At 46.9% G+C, this 24,012-nt stretch overlaps 2 protein-coding genes and 1 long non-coding RNA gene across 4 annotated transcripts; 2 read left to right on the top strand and 1 right to left on the bottom strand.

Annotated features, from left to right (window-relative positions):
- Positions 1-3,444: 3,444 nt before the first annotated feature.
- Positions 3,445-15,843, bottom strand: LOC130199902 (periphilin-1). 2 transcript variants are annotated; one of them, XM_056423753.1, is made up of 6 exons: positions 15,621-15,843; positions 14,750-14,847; positions 14,468-14,649; positions 8,779-8,837; positions 7,055-7,204; positions 3,445-6,540 (listed from the first exon to the last, which is right to left on the bottom strand). In XM_056423753.1, exons 1-6 carry the CDS (start codon positions 15,648-15,650, stop codon positions 6,358-6,360), a joined length of 702 nt encoding a protein of 233 aa, XP_056279728.1. In that variant the 5' UTR covers positions 15,651-15,843; the 3' UTR covers positions 3,445-6,357. The 2 variants fall into 2 exon arrangements, with proteins under 2 accessions (XP_056279728.1, XP_056279729.1); XM_056423754.1 differs by lacking the exon at positions 7,055-7,204.
- Positions 15,844-17,794: 1,951 nt separating this feature from the next.
- Positions 17,795-18,580, top strand: LOC130199910 (uncharacterized). Its single transcript, XR_008832914.1, has 3 exons — positions 17,795-17,868; positions 18,200-18,253; positions 18,418-18,580. It is a non-coding gene; the product is annotated as an uncharacterized LOC130199910 (long non-coding RNA).
- An 815-nt stretch (positions 18,581-19,395) lies between these two features.
- On the top strand, positions 19,396-24,002 carry LOC130199901 (receptor-type tyrosine-protein phosphatase beta-like). Its single transcript, XM_056423752.1, has 7 exons — positions 19,396-19,447; positions 20,610-20,744; positions 20,945-21,067; positions 21,419-21,582; positions 21,665-21,800; positions 23,495-23,556; positions 23,689-24,002. The coding sequence occupies exons 2-7, from the start codon at positions 20,682-20,684 to the stop codon at positions 23,903-23,905; spliced, it is 765 nt and encodes a 254-aa protein (XP_056279727.1). The 5' UTR covers positions 19,396-19,447; positions 20,610-20,681; the 3' UTR covers positions 23,906-24,002.
- Positions 24,003-24,012: the final 10 nt, after the last annotated feature.

Raw genomic sequence — 24,012 nt, 5'->3', positions numbered from 1 at the left:
TTATACATATATATTCATAGATATAGATATACATATAAACATACATAAATATTCATATATATAGACATACATATATACATTGCATATATATATACACACACATACATATATATATATATAAACAAAAAAATGTTGTAGGGATACCTACATTTGGTAGTTATGTCTCCTCCAATTCCCAGAATGCAACTGGATAGCATCTTACATTGGACCCTCCATCCCTGGTCAACCCCGATGACTTCACTGTGACATCATTTTTGAGCGGCTGAATAGAAGGATTATTATTATGTGAAATTGGTGCACTGTCCCTTTAAGAACCCCGAGTGCAACACTTCACTTCTAGTGTTCAACACAGAAAGTGGCAAATAAAACAATGTGTGTGTGTGCACAAAGTGTGTGTGTGCAGGATGGGAAGTGCAGTGTGTGTGTGAGGGTGGGTGGTGTGAGTGAGGAGTTCACACAAGTCTCAAACTGAGGAGTCACTCCGTCTCAGTTCGGAGTGTGCTCACCTGCGTGATTCGGGAGGCTGTGTCTGTCGCAGCAGCTCTGGGGAGTCTGTTGTTCGGGTGGTGGTGGGCGGATCCTTCCCCCGCCCTCCTGGCTGTCTCTGCCCCTGTGTGCACAAGTCCTGCAGGGTGGGGCTGTAGTCTCCTCAGTGTGCCTCTGTAGTTTCCTAGGAGCAGCAACTTTTGCCGACTGGCTCTGAGTGCTAAACCAACCAGGCTGTGATGCAGGGCAGAAGGTCTCTACAACTCTGGCAGAAGGACTGGACCTTTACCTCCTGAGCTTCCACTCCTGATTTCCTCAGCTGCCAAAGGAGGTGCTGGCTGCCTTGCCTTTCTCCAGAGTGTCCTTGCCTTCCTGACCCATCAGATCTGTGTTTTGACTCCCATCAGCAGTCCTCGGTACTCTCTCCTGCCCCAGTCTCTCAATCCTCTCGGTGTGATTGTCCTGTTGTTGTACTCCCTAAAAGTCACAATCCAGCTCTGTAGTTTGGCCTATGATGAGGCAGTTGTCCTGGCATTCCACCAGGTGACATTGTCCTCCTCCAAGTTGTAAAGTCACCTGCTGTCCGGAGATCGTCAACCACCACATGTATGATGATGCCAAACTTGATGATGGTGTTGAGCTGAACCCACACACAGTAGGCCTCTCGAGTACAGGAGTCTGGGGCTAGACCGTTGTGTGGGGGATCCCAGGTAGGGGTAGGAGTCTCCACCCCACCCCTGGCGAGTCAAAGTCAGGCAGGAGCACAGGGGGATCCAAGCACCACCTGGTGTTCAGTCATCAAGGTTCCAGGCCAGTCTGCCAGCCAAGCTGGACTATGGTGTTGAAAGCTGAACTATAATCAATGAACAGCAGTCTCATAAGGCCCCCTGTCCAGCATGAGATGAGAGAGCAGCCCCGGCCTGGGAACAGCATCATCCGAGTGTGGATCTTGTTAAGGCGATAAGCAACATGCGGCCCTGTTTAAGGGAGAGAGTGTGGCAGCAGATGGATCGAGGATCATTTCGGCATTTAGGGACCACGGAGGTTAGCATTTCAGCGTGGTCATCATTCCCAGCTGAGAAGCATTTGGGACCTCTCAGGATAGTGATGGGGGGAAGTGAGTAAAACGGGACTCAGCCAGGGGTAGTGCTGAATATTGTGGTGAACACTGAGGCTGGTGATATTGCTGTCTGCACAGAACAGATATGCCACCTCCCACCCCTGCAGTTTGACCTTCACTCCTCAACAGAGCCCTCCCCACACTCCTCCTCAGTCACAGACAGGTACTATCGTGGGTACTGCTCTCAGTGGACGCTTCAATAGTTGTTAAAGAATGCTCGTAGCGCTCAAGGTTAAGCAGCCTCAAACTGCAGCATAAATGAGTTCAGGTCGCCCGCTAGATGCGCTGGCACTCCTCATTGCTTGTTGGGCACTCACCATGGTGATGGGCCGTAGCTGGTAGCCTGGGCGCATGCGTCGCGCTGCTCCTGCTTGGCGCCAGGTGTTGTCTGGGTACTCTCGTAGCCCTCTTCACCGCCTCCTCAGTCCATAGACCGCTGCCTCACTACTGGCCTCTGTTGACTGCAAGACCGAGTTATAGGCAGTGCGCCCGTATCCTCACACCGCCGATGCTCACAGCCAACCCACGGCTTTTCTCACAGCCCGACTTTTTGGGTCTACGGGGGACGAGCTTTATCACGATGGGGTTACTGGAGGTTTCATTGCTACTCAGAATCAGCTGATTCGCTGGGAGGCGGATTGCTATGAGGGATCGACTGGACGCATGTCGCCCCTGCTACTCAATAGCTCTCGATTCTGCGTCTCTGATCGCATGCTCGTCCTCGTCGCTTTGGCCAGTATGCCTTCGTCAGATTCTATACTCGCGATTAAGAAAAATGGTGCATGGTCTGAGCGAAATGGCGCGGGAGAGAGACAGCCTCCTCGGCCTGAGAGACAGCCTTAGTGGCACGCGTTCTTTTTTCCTCTGGTAGCAACGTCTTGATGCTGGTAGCAACAGCATGACTTTTTTTTAGGTACTGTTAAAGTCCCAAGTTTGCACCACCACACAGCCGCTGCCACTTATTTCTGAGATATGCTCCCTAACACATCATGGTGGTCCGGAGAAGTGCTACGCGTGTCCGCTTGTGGTGGAATGTGTGACGGCTGTGGTGATGACCCCGCTGAACTCTGCCGAAAGAGGAAGAAATGGGATGTATGAGATGATCAGATGTTGTTCCAGATGGAGCAGGAAAACGTAGAAGATTCTCTGGGTTCTGGGGTCACACCATGTTGTCAGAAGCAAACCCCTCCACCCCAGATTTACTAGACTCTCCGTTCTGTCTGCACGGAAAAAACAGAAGGACTCCGGTTGGGCATATACTCGATCGCGGCCACCAGACAGCTATGTTGGCATATGCAATAGGCAAAGATGTCGGTCGCATATCGGTTCCCGATGAATTATCCTGCTTATCATCTATCTCCATTTCCTGAGACTGGCAAGAAAGGAAAGTGGGCAAGGGCAAAGGTGGGTGAGTGGGCTTGAACTGCAGCCCTTCGCGACCTTCCCGCTTCTCGTTGTTTTCGCTGCCTCCCGTAGTCCGCTGCCCACCGTTGTTGTGGTTCGTCGCCACAATCTCTGTAGCCGCTTGATCGATGGGAAAAGTGGACAAAACCTGGACAAAGCGCTTGTTTTATGGAAAGGTTATCAAAACCTTGGTGTTGTATGTTATTAGTGAAGTGCATGGAAAATGTGAAAATAATAAAAAACTAAAAAGAAAAAAAAACACAACACAATCAGTTGGAGCTGACGGGCGGGCGATGGACAGCAACGCGCCATCCTGAATAATCTCAAACACGTCTTTGAAATATTTCTGTGCTGCAACTTCCTGTTATCTGCCGACATTTACGCCGATACCGATATTTCTATAATTAGTCTTGCCAATAAATCGATGACCAAAATCACAAAATCACGCACTTTTAATATGTGCTGTAAACAAAAACAAATCAGTTAAATACAAATTATAAAAAACAATAAGCTCAATTTGACATCTTCACAAGTTCTATTTTAAAACAGAACCAGCTCACATTTTCACCATATATCATCAAACTCTTAAAATACAAAATCAGGATCACATCTGCAAATCACCTTTAATGTTCTTCACCAAAGGGGGAGGAGCTCTTTAATTACGGTACAAATGCATCACCAGCTGTGTGTGTGCAACGATCTCTGCTGTAATATTCAACTGCATGAATACAAGCAGGCACGTGCACAGATAGACCCCTAGTGGAGCTCAAGCACCAGCCCCTTCGCCCTGGATGAGAAAAGTGCCCTTTCTGCTGGAGACCATTAATTAATAAGTATTTCAGAATAAAAAATAGTCTCTGTCATCAAGTCCTCCCAAATGTGTTTGGATATCTGTCGGGGCATTTATTGGAGTTCTTGTGAGAATTTCGCCCCGACATGCTTGATAGTATGTTGAATTCATTAATTCATTTGATAAATGTCACAATAATTCACAGCTAGAACAGAGCAGCTAAACTATGCTAACAATAGCTCTCGGTGTCGTGCTATCCATGTGTCACATTGTTTTATGTGGTATGTTTCTCTGTTTTGTCTGTTCCAGTTTTACAAAGATCAATCTTGTATGAGTAATTGCAGAGGGTGAAAAGAGTAAACGCAAGAAAACAACAACACTTGTAATAGCTTCTTACGAACCAAGAGTGATGTCATGCTGGGAAATATCAGATTGAGGCCTTATCACGTTTTTACAGAAGTTTGATATTTCCCGGCATGACCGAACGGTCGAGGTTAGTACGTTGTTTATTATATGTCATTTTTGGCTCCTATTATTTTGAAAATGAAAATAAATTGTAATTGTCAATAGAAAACAATTTCATTTTGTTCAACTCTCATGTCTTCTCACGACACGATGTGTTTCAAGTGTTGCTAGCAACCAACTCCTTAACTTGGAAAAATCATTTTGGCGATGGGTGCCCTTTTTTTTGGTTTGAGCACCTGCCCCACAAAATGTCTGTGCACGTGCCTGAATACAACCCACAAATAATCAAAATGACACATAAACCATCCAAACATAATGATTTGCTCTGAATGGACGTCCCTCTACCTGCGTTGCTTTTTAAATAATGTCATGTTTATTGACGTGAGCCGACTCAATTTACATTTAGCGGTCACAAAAACGTGGGATATTTAACAGGCATGAAAACGGGTCAGGGGTGAAAAAGGTGAGGAGGATAGGCGCACACGGGGGGCGACTTCCACGAACATCGATGTTGGCCGTTGTTTGATAATCTATAGGTCCTCCATTCTGACACCAAGTCAGTGATCGGGCCCTATAATACTATAATAATAGTAATATTGTGTATAATATGGTCATTCATGAACCAACTTCCTTTTTTGTTGTTGGCGTGAACAAGTCTTCAAGTCTTGTGCTCTGCTGAGCCATGAGTCTGTTCCTCGAGTCTGTTCCTCGAGTCGGTTCCTCGAGTCTGTTCTGCCTCTACCTGGTTGTCACGATCTTCTATACCATACCTGCCATAAATATCATGATACAATACCATAAAAACAGTATACCATAAATACGATACTGGTATATTTATCTATAATAGTAATAAATAAAATATCTGTATGGTTCACTTTTTACCAACTTTTTCAACACTTAACAAATAGCAGTAATATTAGTATTAACACAGCAAGATATTAATGAAACTACATGGAGCCGTCATAGCATTGATCAATGATTATACACTATGAGGCCGTTAGTCTCTGACCAGAGGATACAGAGTTCATCAGGAAGAGCAGCTGTAGAGTTACACAACTTTACAGACTGAACTTAAACATTTCACTTCTGGCATCTTATTTTATTTTTAAAGCCGAAAATTCCGCCACTTAACGCCCCTCGCTGTTAGCGCTGCGCTGCGCGTGCAAACAGCTTGACACGGAGCAGCGCGTGCGCTCTGATCGCTCTTTTAATTAAGTATCGATACTAAAAATATGCGAAATCACATCGCTCTTAACGTACGGGTACTTTGTTAGTATCGCTACACCGTGCAGCGTGACAGCAGCAGATGTAGCGGACTAACATTCAAGCTAACCTAAACCACCAAACGCTGAAGACATCTTGACGCTGATTGGCCGAGACGCGACACGTCCCATCAAAGATGTTCTATTGCGAAGAGCACCACTCCACATTTTCTCCGTATCCCACTCCAATCTCATAAACGCCGGCCGGCCAATTGACCCCCCCCCCCTACCCCAAAACAAAAACTCTTCGGATCTACACGATTCACGTAAATCACCTATTTTGGTTTCAAAACGGCGAATTTCGCCGAAAGGTGAGGGATTCTCAAGCCTGATTTAAGCAGCAGAATAAAGACTAAACTTTGAGTGTCTGTAATACTATCAAAGTTACGCAGCTTCACATTAGAGAGAATGTCAGTGATAGTTTCACATAAATTATGCATCATTTCACCCGTTGATCTGCATGCTAATTAAATAATTCACCTTTATGCTTCTTGCTGGCGACGAGTTGCTGAAGAGCAGCGAGTGAGGAGTCAGCTGTCACGAGTGAGGCGTCCGACTCGCGAGGCCTCCGATTAGTGAAGCGTGACTCGCGAGGCCTCTGATTAGCGAGGCCTCCGTTTAGTGAAGCGTGACTTGCGAGGCCTCCGACGAGCGAGGCGTCCGACTCGCGAGGCCTCTGATTAGCGAGGCCTCCGTTTAGTGAAGCGTGACTCGCGAGGCCTCCGACTAGCGAGGCGTCCGATTAGCGAGGCGGGCCTTGCTAGTGATGACTAGCGAGGCGTCACTAGCGAGGCGTCACTAGCGAGATATCCGACTAGCTGGGCGTCCGACTAGCGAGGCGGCTCCCGGCCGTCGTAGTCCTCGATGAACTTCTCCATGGCCGCCACGCAGCGCTTGCCGATGTCCCGGAGGTTCTCCTGCAGCGCCGACTGGATGGAGCGCTCCAGGGTCGGATCCTTCGCTATCAGCATCTTGGCCACCAGGCCGAACATCTCGCACTCCTGATAGTAAACCTGCAAGACACACGCGGGGGGAGAAGGATGGAAAGGGTGAACGTGACAGGGAAGAAGAGGAGGAGGAGGAGGAGCAGAGGTCTCGTGTTCTCGAGTGTCTGCCGACCGGACGTTTCTAACATGACGAGAGGAGATTTACTGTCATGTAAAGAAAGCTGCGTCCTGCAGATTCACTTGGAGGCTCGTTCAGGTCTCAGAGTTCCATCTCATTGTGTGTTTTATGACATTGTGTTTAACACCTCGTCCGCGATGCCTCTGTAATCCCACCACCATAAAGAAACGATATGCAGGAGGCCATCTTTTCTGTTTCCCGTAGTGTGGGCGGACGCCGCGTTGCCTCCGGCTCGGCCTTTCAAAATGTGTGTTTAGACTCCAGAAAACAAATCTCGTCTCTCGTCTCCCGGCGCTTTACAAGATCTTTCCCTCTGTCACTCGTTCTCTAATCCCAGCTCCTTATCTCCTCCTCCTCCTCCTCCTCCTAACCAGCCCTTCTCCCCAGGTGTGATGCAACGACCTCATCTATCTGCCTCCTCTTCTTCTGGATGGCCTGGCCTCGCGTCACGGTCTGTCTCGCCGCCGAAGGAGGCTCCTCCCCTTCTCGGCTCCGTTCCCGCTCGTTGCCTCTGGGCCCCGCGTGGCGCTCTCGGCTCGGCTTCCTGTCGGTCTGAAACCACGAAAAGAAATGAAACCGCCGCTGGCGACCAGAAGATGACTCGGCTTAAAACGCTGCCGAGGGAATTAGTTACGACTGCATTTGGCAAAACATGTCAAATGAAGAAAAAAAAGGTGTTAAGAAACTGAATTAAAACTGGCACCGAGTCATAGTTTACAACGGTTTTACAAAGAGCGACAATCAAGCTAAGCCCCGCCTCCCGCTGCTCGTCCATCGGGCTGTCGGAGCTCACGTGGAGCGCACCAGGGCTGAAGGTCTGAGTATTTAAGAGAAATATTTAAAGGACGACAAACTGATTCAGGTTGAAAAGATAAACGATAGAAGCTAACCGCTACACGATGTGAACGTGAGGACGGAAAACCAGGAAGTGAAAGGACAACTGTAGAGTGAAGGCGGGGCTTTATTCACCGTTACAATCATTTAAAAACGTAAACTAGCTAGTTGTGAAGAACAACAACAAGCTGTGAAAAGCCAAAGTAAACGACCCGCCCAGCAGCGACACGCAGTTAGCGGCACGCGGTTAGCGACACGCCGTTAGCGACACGCCGTTAGCGACACGCCGTTAGCGACACGTGGTTCGCGACACGCGGTTAGCGGCACGCGGTTAGCGGCACGTGGTTAGCGACACGCCGTTAGCGACACACCGTTAGCGACACACCGTTAGCGACACGTGGTTCGCGACACACGGTTAGCGGCACGCCGTTAGCGACACAGAGTTAGCGACACACGGTTAGCGACACATGGTTAGCTACACACGGTTAGCGACACAGGGTTAGCGACACACGGTTAGCGACACACCAAAAACAGAGCAAAAAGAAGAGGAGCTAACGGGCTAATGTGTTAGCCAACAAGACAACAATCCTTTGTTGTGTTCTCAGCTCGTTTCTGCAGATTTAAGGACACACAACCTTCTCTTCTAATGAGCATCAAGTCTGAAGTTATGAATCATTAATACAAACAAATTATAATTATGTCTGAAGATATCATAATAATCATGATTGTGTCGTTCCAGTGAGATGCAACGCGATGTCAACGCTCAGATTTAATAACCCCGATCAAAATAATGAACATTTGATTGGTTAATGGTTCTGACTCCGCCTCCTCTGACCGCCGCTCCTTCATCACCTGTGATGAGAAACGTGATCATTGAATTTCAGCCTTTTTCCTGCAGCACGAGAGTCAAGAACCACGATGTGATATAAACAACATGATATTAGGGGATGAATCAGTCAATAAACTATCTGCTACTATCCTGATGGTCGATTCATTCATTTTTTTCAAACAATAATGCCAAATGTCGTCTAATTGTGAGCTGCTTTTCTTGCTTTCGCGTCACTGGTTTGGACATCTGAATAAATCAACCGATTCATTAATAATGAAAATAATCCTTAATTACATTTTATTAGAACATAATCAGAATCACGTTCATCTTCATATGTTTACATCTGCTCCCCAATAAATCACATTGGTCATTTAGAAAGTAAAGACCTCACACGCGGTCCCTGTTAAAGGATGAGTGTCATGAAAATGAAAACCAGAAGCAGAAGTTCTGCTGGTGGACTCACAGAGAAGTGCAGGTCCTGGTCTCTGCTGGAAGAGGATCTGGGTACGAAGGGTCTGGAGGCTGGAAACCAGAAAGAAAAAAACCTGTTATATATACTGTATATATATATCTACACACCACCTATAGGCGTATATTTAGACCTCCATTGATGCTTGAAGCCTCATCAATCGCTCCTTCATCTTCAGCCTCCTGTTTTTATCCGGGTCGAACAAATCAATATCTATCTCTATTAATCTATCAATATCTCTCGATTAATCTATAAATATACATCTCTCAGTAGAATCTGCCGATATTTGGGTATTTTGTCTTGGAATATTGGAATGCAGTGAAGCGATAGTTATGTGTTGGCTCATTATACTGCTGGCTAGTATCTCTCTCTCTCATGTATACATATATATATATAAATACACACACACCAGCGATGAGTCACCGTCATCGCACCATCACTCAGGCACACACAAAAACCTGTTCCACACACACACACACACACACACACACACACACACACACACACACACACACACACACACACACACACACACACACACACACACACACACACACACACACACACACACACACACACACACAGTGCTGCAGTGGCGTGGTGCAAGAGAGAGAAGATTAAAAACAACAACAACGAAACGCAGTACCAACAGCTCAGCCGGTTTGGAACAAACATGTCGCACCACTTGGATGACGGAGGAACACCGACACACACGAGCAACACACACCGGGTTGAAACCACAACGGGACGGAGCAGCAGGTGAAGCCCCGCCCACTTTACCTCCAGACCCCGCAAGAGATGATGCATTCTCAAGTGTGTAGTGAGGTTATAGCACAATGTGTAATATGGTTATAACATAATGTTTAATGAGGTTATAACATAATGTGTAGTGAGGTTATAACATAATGTTTAATGAGGTTATAACATAATGTAATGAGGTTAATGTGTAATGAGGTTATACCATAATGTGTAATGAGGTTATAACATATGTGTGGTGAAGTTATAACATATGTGTAAAGAGGTTATAATATGTGTAAATAGGTTTTAACATATGTGTAGTGAGGTTATAACATATGTGTAAAGAGGTTATAACATATGTGTAGTGAGGTTATACCATAATGTGTAATGAGGTTATAACATATGTGTAGTTAGGTTATAACATATGTGTAAAGAGGTTATAACATATGTGTAGTGAGGTTATAACATATGTGTAGTGAGGTTATAACATATGTGTAAATAGGTTTTAACATATGTGTAAAGAGGTTATAACATATGTGTAGTGAGGTTATAACATATGTGTAAATAGGTTTTAACATATGTGTAGTGAGGTTATAACATATGTGTAGTGAGGTTATAACATGTGTAGTGAGGTTATAACATATGTATAAAGAGGTTCTAACATATATGTAGTGAGGTTCTAACATATGTGTAGTGAGGTTCTAACATGTGTAGTGAGGTTATAACATATGTGTAAAGAGGTTATAATATGTGTAAATAGGTTTTAACATATGTGTAGTGAGGTTATAACATATGTGTAAAGAGGTTATAACATGTGTAGTGAGGTTATAACATATGTGTAGTGAGGTTATAACATATGTGTCATGAGGTTCTAACATATGTGTAGTGAGGTTATAACATATGTGTAAAGAGGTTATAACATATGTGTAGTAAGGTTATAACATATGTGTGGTGAGGTTCTAACATATGTGTAGTGAGGTTATAACATATGTGTAGTGAGGTTATAACATATGTGTAGTGAGGTTATAACATATGTGTAGTGAGGTTATAACATACGTGTAAAGAGGTTCTAACATACGTGTAGTAAGGTTATAACATATGTGTAGTGAGGTTATAACATATGTGTAAAGAGGTTATAACATATGTGTAGTGAGGTTATAACATATGTGTAGTGAGGTTCTAACATATGTGTAGTGAGGTTCTAACATATGTGTAAAGAGGTTATAACATATGTGTAGTGAGGTTCTAACATGTGTAGTGAGGTTATAACATATGTGTAAAGAGGTTATAACATATGTGTAGTGAGGTTCTAACATATGTGTAGTGAGGTTCTAACATATGTGTAGTGAGGTTCTAACATATGTGTAAAGAGGTTCTAACATATGTGTAGTAAGGTTCTAACATATGTGTGGTGAGGTTCTAACATATGTGTAGTGAGGTTCTAACATATGTGTAAAAAGGTTATAACATATGTGTAGTGAGGTTATAACATATGTGTAGTGAGGTTCTAACATATGTGTAGTGAGGTTCTAACATATGTGTAGTGAGGTTCTAACATATGTGTAAAGAGGTTATAACATATGTGTAGTGAGGTTATAACATATGTGTAGTGAGGTTATAACATATGTGTAGTGAGGTTATAACATATGTGTAGTGAGGTTATAACTAGGGCAACGATTAAAAAATTTAATCGCGATTAATTGCATGATTTCCCTGATTAATCGCATTTGGAGACGCAAAATCCAATAATTAATTCAAAAGTAGTGTATAGCGCACTTCTATTTTAAATGTTGCTGAGATTAAACATCTCTTGTTCTGCCTGTTTTGTGATATACATGCCTAAAAGGTGCCTAATATTTCTAGACTGAAATAATATCGGCATTATAATTATTATAACTATGAGGATTTTTTAGTTGCCTATTTTGTGGAGCCCCCTCAGGACTTGGTGCCCTACGCACAGCGCGTAGTGCGCTATGGGAGCGGCGGCGCTGGTCGTAGTTTATAGCATGCGCACAAACAACAATGAACTAGTGGAGGCGGCGAGGTGCTCCGTGTTGCCAGATTGGAAATGGTGAAGTATCGTACCAAAGGCTCAAAATGGTTGTATTTGGAGGATAATTATCGTGTATCTGGCAACCCTGAGATCGGTCGACCAATGACTGTTCTCTATACTGTCAGAGCTCACACAAGAAGGTGGAACGTAAGGGAGATACCATTTCCACAACTTGTAAGGGGTAAATACTAGTTTATGAAAACCCAGAGAAACACAAATATCCGACGAAGCAAAATCCCGACGTTTTTGGAATCCCTGCCGGACGCATTTGTTAGGTCTCAAAAGCAGGACATGTCCGGGGAAAGAGGACGTCTGGTCAGCCGATGTCCAGTCGTCCCCATGAGAGCAGCAGCACGTTGTGAAGCTGTCGCTTTGCAGTCCTCTCCTTTCATCCAGCTCGTGTATTCTCCGTGTGACGTGTGTCTTGAGGGCGTCTCATACCTGCCGTCATTTGTTGAGATTCTCCATGTTTGTTAAACCGCGAATGACTTTCTTTTCCGGTTCCGCAGCAATCAGTAGCAGACTTTTACAAAATAAAAGCCTGTGAGCAACACACTTTTACAATAATAAAATAAATAATAAAACCTGCGTTAACGCGCGATAAAATTATTGTCGGCGTTAATTAATTGATGCGTTAACGCAAGATTAACGCGTTAACGTGCCCAGCCCTAGTTATAACAAATGTGTAAAGAGGTTATAACATATGTGTAAAGAGGTTATAACATATGTGTAGTGATGTTATAACATATGTGTAAAGAGGTTATAACATATGTGTAGTGAGGTTATAACATATGTGTAAATAGGTTATGACATATGTGTAGTGAGGTTATAACATATGTGTAAAGAGGTTATAATATATGTGTAGTGAGGTTATAACATATGTTTAAAGAGGTTATAACGACCCGTCTGAAGTCAGCAACTACAGACCGGTCTCTCTTCTTCCTTTTCTTTCCAAAACTCTGGAGCGAGCTATCTTTAACCAAGTGTCCTCCTATCTCCACAGCAACAGCCTTCTTGACCCTCACCAGTCTGGATTCAAGGCCACTCGACAGAGACTGCCCTCCTTGCCGTCTCTGAGCAGCTTCACACTGCTAGAGCAGCCTCTCTCTCCTCTGTCCTTATCCTTCTCGACCTTTCTGCAGCATTTGACACCGTGAACCACCAGATCCTGATCTCTTCTCTTCAGGACCTGGGGATCTCAGGCACTGCACTCGCTCTTTTCTCTTCCTACCTTAACGACCGCACTTACCGGGTAACTTGGAGAGGATCTGTGTCTGATCCTTGTCCTCTCACGACTGGGGTTCCTCAAGGCTCCGTCCTGGGTCCCCTCCTTTTCTCTCTGTACACTAATTCTCTCGGCTCTGTCATTCGTTCGCATGGCTTCTCCTACCATAGCTATGCTGACGACACCCAACTGATCTTCTCGTTTCCACCGTCCGAAACACAGGTGGCGGCACGAATCTCTGCCTGTCTGACTGACATCTCTCAGTGGATGTCTGCTCACCACCTGAAAATCAACCCTGACAAGACCGAGCTACTATTCCTTCCAGGGAAAGGCTCCCCCACCCATGACCTGACTACCACCTTCAACAGCTCTGTGTTGGCCCCTACCCTGACTGGCAGGAACCTCGGGGTGACACTAGACAGTCAACTCTCCCTGACGGCCAACATCGCTGCGACAACGCGTTCCTGTAGGTACATGCTGCACAACATCAGGAGAACACGTCCTCTTCTTACTCAGAAGGCGGCACAGGTTCTGGTCCAGGCTCTGGTCATTTCACGCCTCGACTACTGCAACTCCCTCCTGGCTGGTCTACCTGCTAAGGCCATCCGACCTCTGCAGCTCATCCAGAATGCAGCTGCTGGTCTTCAGCCTCCCGAAATTCACCCACACCACTCCGCTCCTCCGCTCTCTTCACTGGTTACCGGTGGAGCAGCATCCGCTTCAAAACACTGGTCCTGGCGTACCGTGCTCTGAACGGATCGGGCCCCGTCTACATCCGGGATATGGTCACACCGTACACCCCGGCACGTTCGCTCCGCTCGGCAACAGCCAATCGTCTTGTGCCTCCTGCACCTCGAGCTCATCACTCTACATCCAGACTGTTTGCTGTCCTGGCTCCTGATTGGTGGAACGAGCTCCCCACTGACATCAGGACAGCAGAAAGTCTCTACATCTTCCGCCTGAGACTGAAAACACACCTTTTCCGACTATATCTGGATTAAAACACAGATTTTCACTTCAGTGGCACTTAAATAGCTCTTACTTATGGTACTTTAGTAGTTCGACTATGTTGAGGAAATGTTACTTCCTGTATTCTTGTTGTTCTTAGTTTGTACTCTAGGTTGAAATGCACTTATTGTAAGTCGCTTTGGATAAAAGCGTCTGCTAAATGACATGTAATGTAATGTAACATATGTGTAGTGAGGTTATAACATATATGTAAAGAGGTTATAACACATGTGTAAAGAGCCGATGCCCTCCAAACATTCTCAATGCTAACGTGTCCATGACAGAGAGAGGTGCACGCCGTCAGCCTCTGCTGGCTCCCACCGCCCCCTGGTGGCCGAGTTGATGAAGTGCACGGCGAGGTGGCCACAATAACGTGAACGCTTTTTCTATTGAGATGTTTTCTGTTGTTTTTCTTGTGGTTGTTTGGTCATGTGACTCAGTGTGAACAGTTCCAGGGTGTATTCGGTGTGTTTGTTATGCAGCTCATAAAGATGTTTACACCATGTTTACACTTAAAAGAAATAATGGTTTGACATTTTTGGAGGAATTTACTCGCCTGGTTTAATTAAAAGTAGAAAGACAATCTGCTGGAGTTACAGTGTTATGGGGTCGGACTACTTCCTGGAGGCTCCGGTGGGTTTTCTGGCCTTTGAACTCACCGTGGTTCGGTCCCGGAGGAGAACCGCCATCGTAGTGCTCCGCGTACCCCCGGTCCCGGTCCCGGGGCTCGGTGGCGTGGAGGTGCTCCCTCCGGTAGGGGGGGCACCCCTGGGGGCTGAACGGGTGGCACCGCTGGTTGGAGAAGCCGGGTTTGTAGGACGGGTGTTCCTCCCTTGGAAAACTGCAGCATTTAGGAGAGGAGGAGGAAAAGGAAGAAGAAGAAGAAGCTTCCATAACCTCCTTCTCTTTAATAGTTGGTGTTATCTCAGCGGGGGTCTCACTGCGCTCGGGGGGCCCGGCCCAGCGGGTCCTGGTGGTGGCTGGTCCAGGCTCGCGGTCTGGACGGGCTCCTCACCCTCCGGATCAGCCTCTTGGCGTCCTGCAGCGGGGGAGGAGCAACCACACACTCAGGTAAAGGTGTTTAGAGGACGGGACGGGGGGGGGGGGGGGGGCTCTGGTCCACACACACACACACACACAGACAAACACACACAGACACACACAGAAACGCACACGCATACAGACAGATACACACACCGACACACAGATACACACACACACAGACAGAGACACACATAGAAACACACACACACACACACACACACACAGAAACAGACAGATACACACACACACACACACAGAACCACACACACAGGCACAGAGACACACACACACAGAAACACACATACACACACACACACACACACACACAGGTCAAATAAACATGTTGTGACTTTGACACATATACAAAATAAACATATTATTAATATTATTACTACTCTGATACCCCCCCCCCCGTCCTGATCACTCCGATCAATAACTGTGACGTCATCATATTGATGACAGCCGTCTCATTGTGAAACGTCTCGTTTATGATCCAGCTCCATTTTGACAAGTTGAGTCGATCTAAAGGGCAACGGGACACACTGTTATGTCGTTTCTATTGCTCTATTATTTATTGTGTTTCTATTGTTCTATTGTTGTTGTGTTTCTATTGTTCTATTCTATTGTTTCGACTCTTATATTGTTTAAATTGTTTCTCATGTTTCTATTATTTCTTACTGTTTCTTATATTCCTGACTGTTTCTTATAGTTTCTATTGTTCCTGACAGTTCATGGTCACAGTGTCTCCCCCGCGGTGCGTTCAGGTACCTTGCTCTGCGGGTCCCTCGTGTGGTCCATGTCGTCCCGTCGTGTGTTTTAATGTTTTGAAGACAACCCGGAAGTGCGCGTGAGCTCTCACATGACCGCCCTCCACCTGAGAGCTGGACTCGTCTCACCTGGGGGCCTCGAGGTTCCGTTCAGGCTCTTTTGGAAACATGAACGTCTCTCGCTGTTCTCTCGCTTCCTGCTTTGAACTAACCTTCATGTTGTTTTATCGCTTCCTCTTTTCTGAGTCGGCCAATCAGGTGCAGGCTGCCTGCGGCACGAGACGAGCGGTGGAGTGTCCTGGGAACGCGCATGCGCAGACAAGCCTTCATTATGTTTGCGGTCACACCTGTCTCCACCTGTTTACACCTGTGACCCGAGTTTGTTTACTGAACGACAAAAACCTGTGTTAAACCGAAACTACATGTTAAACCGAAACTACATGTTAACCTGGAACTAACATGTGTTGAAGATGAAGTTGTGTTGAAGATGAAGTTGTGTTGAAATTGTGTTGAAGATGAAGTTGTGTTGAAGATGAAGTTGTGTTGAAGATGAAGTTGTGTTGAAATTGTGTTGAAGATGAAGTTGTGTTGAAGATGAAGTTGTGTTGAAGTTGTGTTGAAGATGAAGTTGTGTTGAAATTGAAGTTGTGTTGAAGTTGTGTTGAAGATGAAGTTGTGATGAAGATGAAGTTGTGTTGAAGTTGTGTTGAAGATGAAGTTGTGTTGAAATTGAAGTTGTGTTGAAGATGAAGTTGTGATGAAGATGAAGTTGTGTTGAAGTTGTGTTGAAGATGAAGTTGTGTTGAAGATGTGTTGAAGTTGTGTTGAAATTGAAGTTGCGTTGAAGTTGTGTTGAAATTGAAGTTGTGTTGAAGTTGTGTTGAAGTTGTGTTGAAGATGAAGTTGTGTTGAAGTTGTGTTGAAGTTGTGATGAAGATGAAGTTGTGTTGAAGTTGTGTTGAAGATGAAGTTGTGTTGAAGTTGTGTTGAAGATGAAGTTGTGTTGAAGATGTGTTGAAGTTGTGTTGAAATTGAAGTTGTGTTGAAGTTGTGATGAAGATGAAGTTGTGTTGAAGTTGTGTTGAAGATGAAGTTGTGTTGAAGATGAAGTTGTGTTGAAATTGAAGTTGTGTTGAAGTTGTGTTGAAGATGAAGTTGTGTTGAAGTTGTGATGAAGATGAAGTTGTGTTGAAGTTGTGTTGAAGATGAAGTTGTGTTGAAGATGTGTTGAAGTTGTGTTGAAATTGAAGTTGCGTTGAAGTTGTGTTGAAATTGAAGTTGTGTTGAAGTTGTGTTGAAGTTGTGTTGAAGATGAAGTTGTGTTGAAGTTGTGTTGAAGTTGTGATGAAGATGAAGTTGTGTTGAAGTTGTGTTGAAGATGAAGTTGTGTTGAAGTTGTGTTGAAGATGAAGTTGTGTTGAAGTTGTGTTGAAATTGAAGTTGTGTTGAAGTTGTGTTGAAATTGAAGTTGTGTTGAAGTTGTGATGAAGATGAAGTTGTGTTGAAATTGAAGTTGCGTTGAAGTTGCGTTGAAGTTGTGATGAAGATGAAGTTGTGTTGAAATTGAAGTTGTGTTGAAGTTGTGTTGAAGTTGTGTTACATACGGCACATAAATGTCCAATGTTGGTAAAATCAACTCAATAAGTTCAAATAAATAATTTCATGAATGAAACATGGAGTAACACAACTTCATCTTTAGACAGAGAGTTTAAACTTTAAAGCGCAGCTGAGGCATCGAACACACGGCCGTCCCAGAGGCCCACTGTCTCCTCCCAGTGTCTCCTCCCACTGTCTCCTCCCACTCCCTCCTCCCACTGTCTCCTCCCACTCCCTCCTCCCACTGTCTCCTCCCAGTGTCTCCTCCCACTGTCTCCTCCCAGTGTCTCCTCCCACTGTCTCCTCCCAGTGTCTCCTCCCACTGTCTCCTCCCACTCCCTCCTCCCACTGTCTCCTCCCACTCCCTCCTCCCACTGTCTCCTCCCACTCCCTCCTCCCACTGTCTCCTCCCAGTGTCTCCTCCCACTGTCTCCTCCCACTCCCTCCTCCCACTGTCTCCTCCCACTCCCTCCTCCCACTCCCTCCTCCCCTGAGGAGGACTACCTGAGTTGGAGCATTCCGGTCCTCATACCTCCACCCCCCCCCCCCCCTCTGGACAACGGGGTAATCCCTCCACCTTCACGTCGCCTCGTCTTCCCGCTGGCGGTGTTCCGGGTGGAGAAGTCGGCGCGGCAGGTTTCGTCCCTCGTCAGGTCAGTTTCACTCATCGCGTGTCTTCCTGCTTCATAACATAGTGAAGTTGGCTTTAATGCTACGCCGCCCCTTTAAGAGCACATATAACGTGTGTGTGTGTGTGTGTGTGCAGCTTTTCTTCCATACATGTTGCGTCGTGTGTGTTGCAGCTGCACTAAAGAGTTGTTTTTCTTCTTCTGGTGTCAGATACTGTGTTCAGGGGGAGGAGGGGAGGAGGGGGGGGGAGGGGGTGGAGGAGGGAGGAGGGGTGGAGGGGGTGATACTAGGTATTTCATTTAAATGTATAGAAGTTTACTTTGTGACACTCCCTGTATCTTCTCTTCGCGACAGCGACATTTAAATCGTCCTGGCAACGTCGAGGCCGACCGCGAGCACGGACATGAGGTGAGGTCAAAGGTCAACGCTCCTGAGAATATGCCGAAACATGCTTTGCCTCCTTTCCTCCTTCCATTTATCGTTCCTTTACTCGTTCGCCTCCTCCGTTCACCTTGTCGTTCCTTGTTCCTTTCCTCGTTCCTTTCCTTGTCCCCCCCCCCCCCCCCCCCCAGGGTGCAGACCCTCTCCAGAGATCAGATCCTGCAGGCCCTGGCCGGGCGCTGCCGGGCGCTGGCGGCCGACGACAACCGCGGCTTCAGGCGGGAGTTCGAGGAGCTGGAGGAGGTCGGCAGGGAGCTGGCGGCGCGGGCCGGCGTCGCCGGGGGCAACCGGGAGAAGAACCGGTACCCACAGATCCTGCCCTGTGAGCCAATAGGAAGACACCTGAGGAACGCATCATAGAGCTGGAGGAACGGCAGAAAGACTGACCTGTGTGTGTGTGTGTGTGTGTGTGTGTCTGTGTGTGTCTGTGTGTGTGTCTGTCTGTGTGTGTATGTCTGTGTGTGTGTCTGTCTGTGTGTGTGTGTGTGTGTGTCTGTGTGTGTCTGTGTGTGTGTGTCTGTCTGTGTGTCTGTGTGTGTGTGTCTGTGTGTGTGTCTGTCTGTGTGTCTGTGTGTGTCTGTGTGTGTCTGTGTGTGTGTCTGTGTGTGTGTCTGTGTGTGTCTGTCTGTGTGTGTGTGTGTGTGTGTCTGTCTGTGTGTCTGTCTGTGTGTGTCTGTGTGTGTGTGTCTGTGTGTGTGTGTGTCTGTCTGTGTGTCTGTCTGTGTGTGTCTGTCTGTGTGTGTCTGTGTGTCTGTGTGTGTGTCTGTGTGTGTGTCTGTCTGTGTGTGTGTGTGTGTGTGTGTGTGTCTGTCTGTGTGTGTGTGTGTGTGTCTGTGTGTGTGTGTGTGTGTCTGTGTGTCTGTCTGTGTGTGTCTGTCTCTGTGTCTGTCTCTGTGTGTGTGTCTGTGTGTCTGTCTCTGTGTCTGTGTGTGTGTGTCTGTGTGTGTCTGTGTGTGTGTCTGTCTGTGTCTGTCTGTGTGTGTCTGTGTGTGTGTCTGTCTGTGTGTGTGTGTGTCTGTGTGTGTGTCTGTGTGTGTGTGTGTGTGTGTCTGTCTGTGTGTGTGTCTGTGTCTGTGTGTGGGCTGTCGGTCCTGCGTGTTGTGGCTGTCGGTCCAAAACGGACAAACACACACCGACTACATCAACGCCAGCTTCGTGCCCGTAAGAGCCTCCTCCTTCCTTTCCTCCTTCCTTTCCTCCTTCCTTTCCTTGTTACTTTTATCGTTCGCCTCCTTGTTCCTTTCCTCCTTCCTTTCCTCTATTTTTTTATGGTTCCTTTTCTCGTTCACCTCCTCCATTCACCTCCTGGTTCCTGTCCTGGTTCCTTTCCTCATTCGCCTCCTGGTTCCTTTGCTCGTTCCTTTCCTCGTTCACCTCCTCCGTTTGTCTCCTGGTTCCTTTCCTGGTTTCTTGCCTCGTTCACTTCCTCCTTTCGTCTCCTGGTTGCTTTCCTTGTTCGCCTCCTGGTTCATTTCATCGTTCCTGTCCTAGTTCCTTTTATCATTCCTTTCCTCATTCGCCTCCTCCGTTCGCTTCCTGGCTCCTCCCCTGGTTCCTCCCTGTCTCCTCTCCTGGTTCCTCCCTGATTCCTCCCCTGGTTCCTTCCCTGGTTCCTCCCTGGCTCCTCTCCTGGCTCCTCTCCTGGCTCCTCCCCTGGCTCCTCTCCTGGTTCCTTCCCTGATTCCTCTCCTGGCTCCTCCCCTGGCTCCTCTCCTGGTTCCTCCCTGATTCCTCTCCTGGCTCCTCTCCTGGTTCCTTCCCTGGCTCCTCCCCTGGTTCCTCCCCTGGCTCCTCTCCTGGCTCCTCCCCTGGTCCCTTCCCTGATTCCTCGCCTGGCTCCTCCCCTGGTTCCTCCCCTGGTTCCTCCCTGGCTCCTCCCCTGGCACCTCCCCTGATTCCTCCCCTGGCTCCTCTCCTGGCTCCTCCCCTGGCACCTCCCCTGGCTCCTCTCCTGGCTCCTCCCCTGGTCCCTTCCCTGATTCCTCCCCTGGCTCCTCCCCTGGCTCCTCCCCTGGTTCCTCCCCGGCTCCTCTCCTGGCTCCTCCCCTGGCTCCTCCCCTGGCTCCTCCCCTGGTTCCTCCCCGGCTCCTCCCCTGGTTCCTCCCTGGCTCCTCCCCTGGTCCCTTCCCTGATTCCTCCCCTGGCTCCTCCCCTGTTCCCTTCCCTGATTCCTCCCCTGGCTCCTCCCCTGGTTCCTCCCCGGCTCCTCCCCTGGTTCCTCCCCGGCTCCTCTCCTGGCTCCTCCCCTGGTTCCTCCCCGGCTCCTCCCCTGGTTCCTCCCTGGCTCCTCCCCTGGCTCCTCCCCTAACGCGTGTCTCCTCAGGGTGGGGGGTCGGAGCGAGACTTCATCTGTACCCAGGGTCCCCTCCGCAGCACGGCGGGCGACTTCTGGAGGATGGTGTGGGAGCAGAACGTCAGGGTGGTCGTCATGGTGACGGCGCTGAGGCACAAGGACCAGGTCTGAGAGATGAAATATAAATACATATTATCTATTTATTATTTTATACATTTATATATATCGTGTATGTGTGTGTATGTGTGAGTATGTTTGTGTGTGATTGTGTGTGTGTGATTGTGTGAGTGTGCTAAGCTAAGCTAACCGGGTGCTAACGATAGCGTCCATCTTCTAGTCTGAAAGTGTAGCTCCGCCCCCTACAGGTGATGTGTGATAAGTATTGGCCCCTGGAACGAGGGACCGCCCACCACGGAGACATCCAGGTTACCACGGTGACCCGACAGCAGGGTCCAGAGTACTCCATCACCACCATCAACCTCCGACAGGTGAGGAGGAGGAGGAGGAGGAGGAGGAGCAGGATGAGCAGGAGAGGAGGAGGAGGAAGAGGAGGTGAAGGAGGAGGAGGAGCAGGATGAGCAGGAGAGGAGGAGGAAGAAGAGGACGTGAAGGAGGAGGAGGAGAGGAGGAGGAGCAGGATGAGGAGGAGAAGGGGGAGGAGGAGCAGGAGGAGGAGCAGGAGAAGGAGGAGGAGCAGGAGGATGAGAAGGGGGAGGAGGAGGAGGAGGAGGAGGAGGAGGAGGATGAGAAGGGGGAGGAGGAGCAGGAGGAGGAGCAGGAGAAGGAGCAGGAGGAGCAAGAGGAGCAGGAGGACTGGAGGCCTGTGTCCTGTGTTCTAGGGGGCGTGTCCTACAGCCAGCAGGAGCGTCTCCCACTTCCACTTCCCCTGCTGGCCGGACCGCAGCGTCCCGGCCGACGTGGCGTCGCTCGTCTCCTTCACCGAGCTGGTGAGGCGCGAGCTGGAGGCGGAGCCTCGGCTGGGGCCGGCCGTGGTGCACTGCAGGTGTGACCTCCGACCTCCGCGGCCCGCCGCCCCCCTTCTCTCAAAGGAGGTGTTTTAAAGTGTGTGTGTGTGTGTGTTCCAGTGCCGGCGTGGGCCGCTCCGGGGCCTTCGTGGCGTTCCTCTGGCTCCTGCAGCTTTGTGTTCGCGGCGTTCCGCCCGACGTCAGAGCCGCCGTGGAGGACCTGAGGCTGCACCGCATGGGGATGGTCCAGAACCTGGTGGGTCACTGACACACACCTACATACACACATATACAGTATATATACACACATATATATATATATATACACATATATATAAATATATATACATATATATATATACTGTATATATATACACATATATATACATATATATACACACATATATAAATATATATACACACATATACATATACTGTATATATATACACATATATATAATATATATACACATATATATACATATATATATACACATATATATATACTGTATATATATACACATATATATATATACTGTATATATACACATATATATAAATATATATACACATATATATACTGTATATATAAATATATATAAACATATATATACACATATATATACACACATATATATAAATATATATACACATATATATACACACATATATATAAATAGATATACATATATATATACATACATATATACACACATGTATATATATATGTATATACACATATATATAAACAAATGTGTCTATATATACATACATATACACATATGTATGTATATATAATGTATATTTCTATATGTATTTATAATATATATATAAATACACATATATATATATTAGGGCTGTCAGCGTTAACGGGTTAATCTATGCGATTAATTTGGCGTGTTAACGCACTAAAATATTTTAACGCAATTAACGCAACTTTGTTTACTTCCGGTGTTCGTTGAAGTTTTTACACTCAAACCGAGTGTCAAACCGCGGCAGTACGGTTTAACACTGTTTACGTTTTTAAAACAATTATTCCTCCGCGAAAATAAGGAGCATAAATCAGTTTAACTCGTGGATGAATCAGTCGGTTTCCTCCTGCTCCTCCTTCCTCCCGTCTCCCCCTCTGATACACAGAGGAACGGAGGGGCGACGTGTCGGGTGACGCGGCGCGGAAAGAACTCGTCACACGAAACCTTCACCGTGATTGGCCAATCCGTTTGTCTGTCAACATTTTGGGAAAAAACAACCAATGAACACTCAGTAAATCACAAAGGACCTCCCACCTCACAGGTGAGGCTCATTAGCAGCCTGTCAGTCAGAGAACAGAGAACACGCGCGAGGACAATGTGCCTCATTGAATAGAGCTGAGATTGTTCTGGAATGTTTGATGTATAACACGTGGGTATGTGTCATATGCAAACGCCTTTAAAAGGTGAATTTTGTTTTGTTTTGTAAAATGTATAAAATGCCCCCAGCCTCCAGAGGGTGAACAGGACATATTTGAATGTCAGTCAGTCACCAAGGCCACTGGTTCTGCTGCTGTTCAGTGTTAAAGATGACAGGACCAATGGGGTCTCAATATACTTTTTTTTTTTACTAATCTGATGTTTCACTGAAGAAACAATTTATCATCCACGATATTAAATACCTCGCTGGCACTTTATAGGTAGGAGCCTCTTTGAAAACACAGCTCTGTGTGAAGTTTGGTCTTTAAAAAGAATGAACTTTTAACTTTTAATCGCGATTAATGAATTTCAAAATGTGCGATTAATTAGTTAATTTTTTTTAATCGATTGACAGCCCTAATATATATATATATACATACAGAATGTGTGTAATTATCTCAAATGTGCAGTTGAGTACACGTAAAGAAGGAAGCTCTCTTCATTTAGCGTGATGCTAAGCTATGCTAAACTATGCTAAGCTAGGTGTGTTCTGCATCCCCAGGACCAGTACCTGTTGGTCCACCAGTGTCTGCTGCACTGGCTCCGCAGTGGAGCCTCGGCACGGTGAGTCACAGCACCGATACCCACCGGCACATTTTATTATTATTATTGTTGTTATTATTGTTGTTGTCATTATTATCATTATTATGCCCGTGAGGAAACATCATGTTTTAATGTCTCTCTCTTATCCGGCAGGCCACAAGCTCAGGGGGCCGCTTTGAATGTGACCCCCCGCGGCTCCTCGGGTCGGGGGGGCCACACGGGGAGGAGACACCAACAACAACAACCACCACCACCACAACAACAACAACAACAACCACCACGCCCACGACGACAGACGGCTCCAGGAGGCCGACAGCCGATCTTAAACCCCGGGAAGCTGCTGAGGAGGCTGCTGCCCCACTCGCCCTGAACCCACAACAACAACAACAACAGACGATGAGGTTGCCGTGGGAACGGAAGGTTTGGAAAACTGGCTCGACGAAAACCGCCGACGCGGCAGTTTACCTTCCAGCCGGA

Source organism: Pseudoliparis swirei, chromosome 9 (assembly GCF_029220125.1).
Source record: "Pseudoliparis swirei isolate HS2019 ecotype Mariana Trench chromosome 9, NWPU_hadal_v1, whole genome shotgun sequence".
Lineage (NCBI taxonomy): Eukaryota > Metazoa > Chordata > Actinopteri > Perciformes > Liparidae > Pseudoliparis > Pseudoliparis swirei.
This window is presented reverse-complemented; position numbering and strand designations above follow the sequence as displayed.

Coding starts and splice junctions, on each gene's coding strand:
- LOC130199901 (XM_056423752.1), top strand. CDS start 20,682: ATGGTGTGGGAGCAGAACGTCAGGGTGGTCGTCATGGTGACGGCGCTG. Junction 21,801..23,494: donor TGGGGATGGTCCAGAACCTG/GTGGGTCACTGA, acceptor CTGCATCCCCAG/GACCAGTACCTGTTGGTCCA. Junction 23,557..23,688: donor CGCAGTGGAGCCTCGGCACG/GTGAGTCACAGC, acceptor CTTATCCGGCAG/GCCACAAGCTCAGGGGGCCG.
- LOC130199902 (XM_056423753.1), bottom strand. CDS start 15,650: ATGGACCACACGAGGGACCCGCAGAGCAAG. Junction 8,838..14,467: donor TCCTCCGGGACCGAACCACG/GTGAGTTCAAAG, acceptor TCTGGTTTCCAG/CCTCCAGACCCTTCGTACCC. Junction 7,205..8,778: donor ACCAGGACCTGCACTTCTCT/GTGAGTCCACCA, acceptor TCGTGGTTTCAG/ACCGACAGGAAGCCGAGCCG.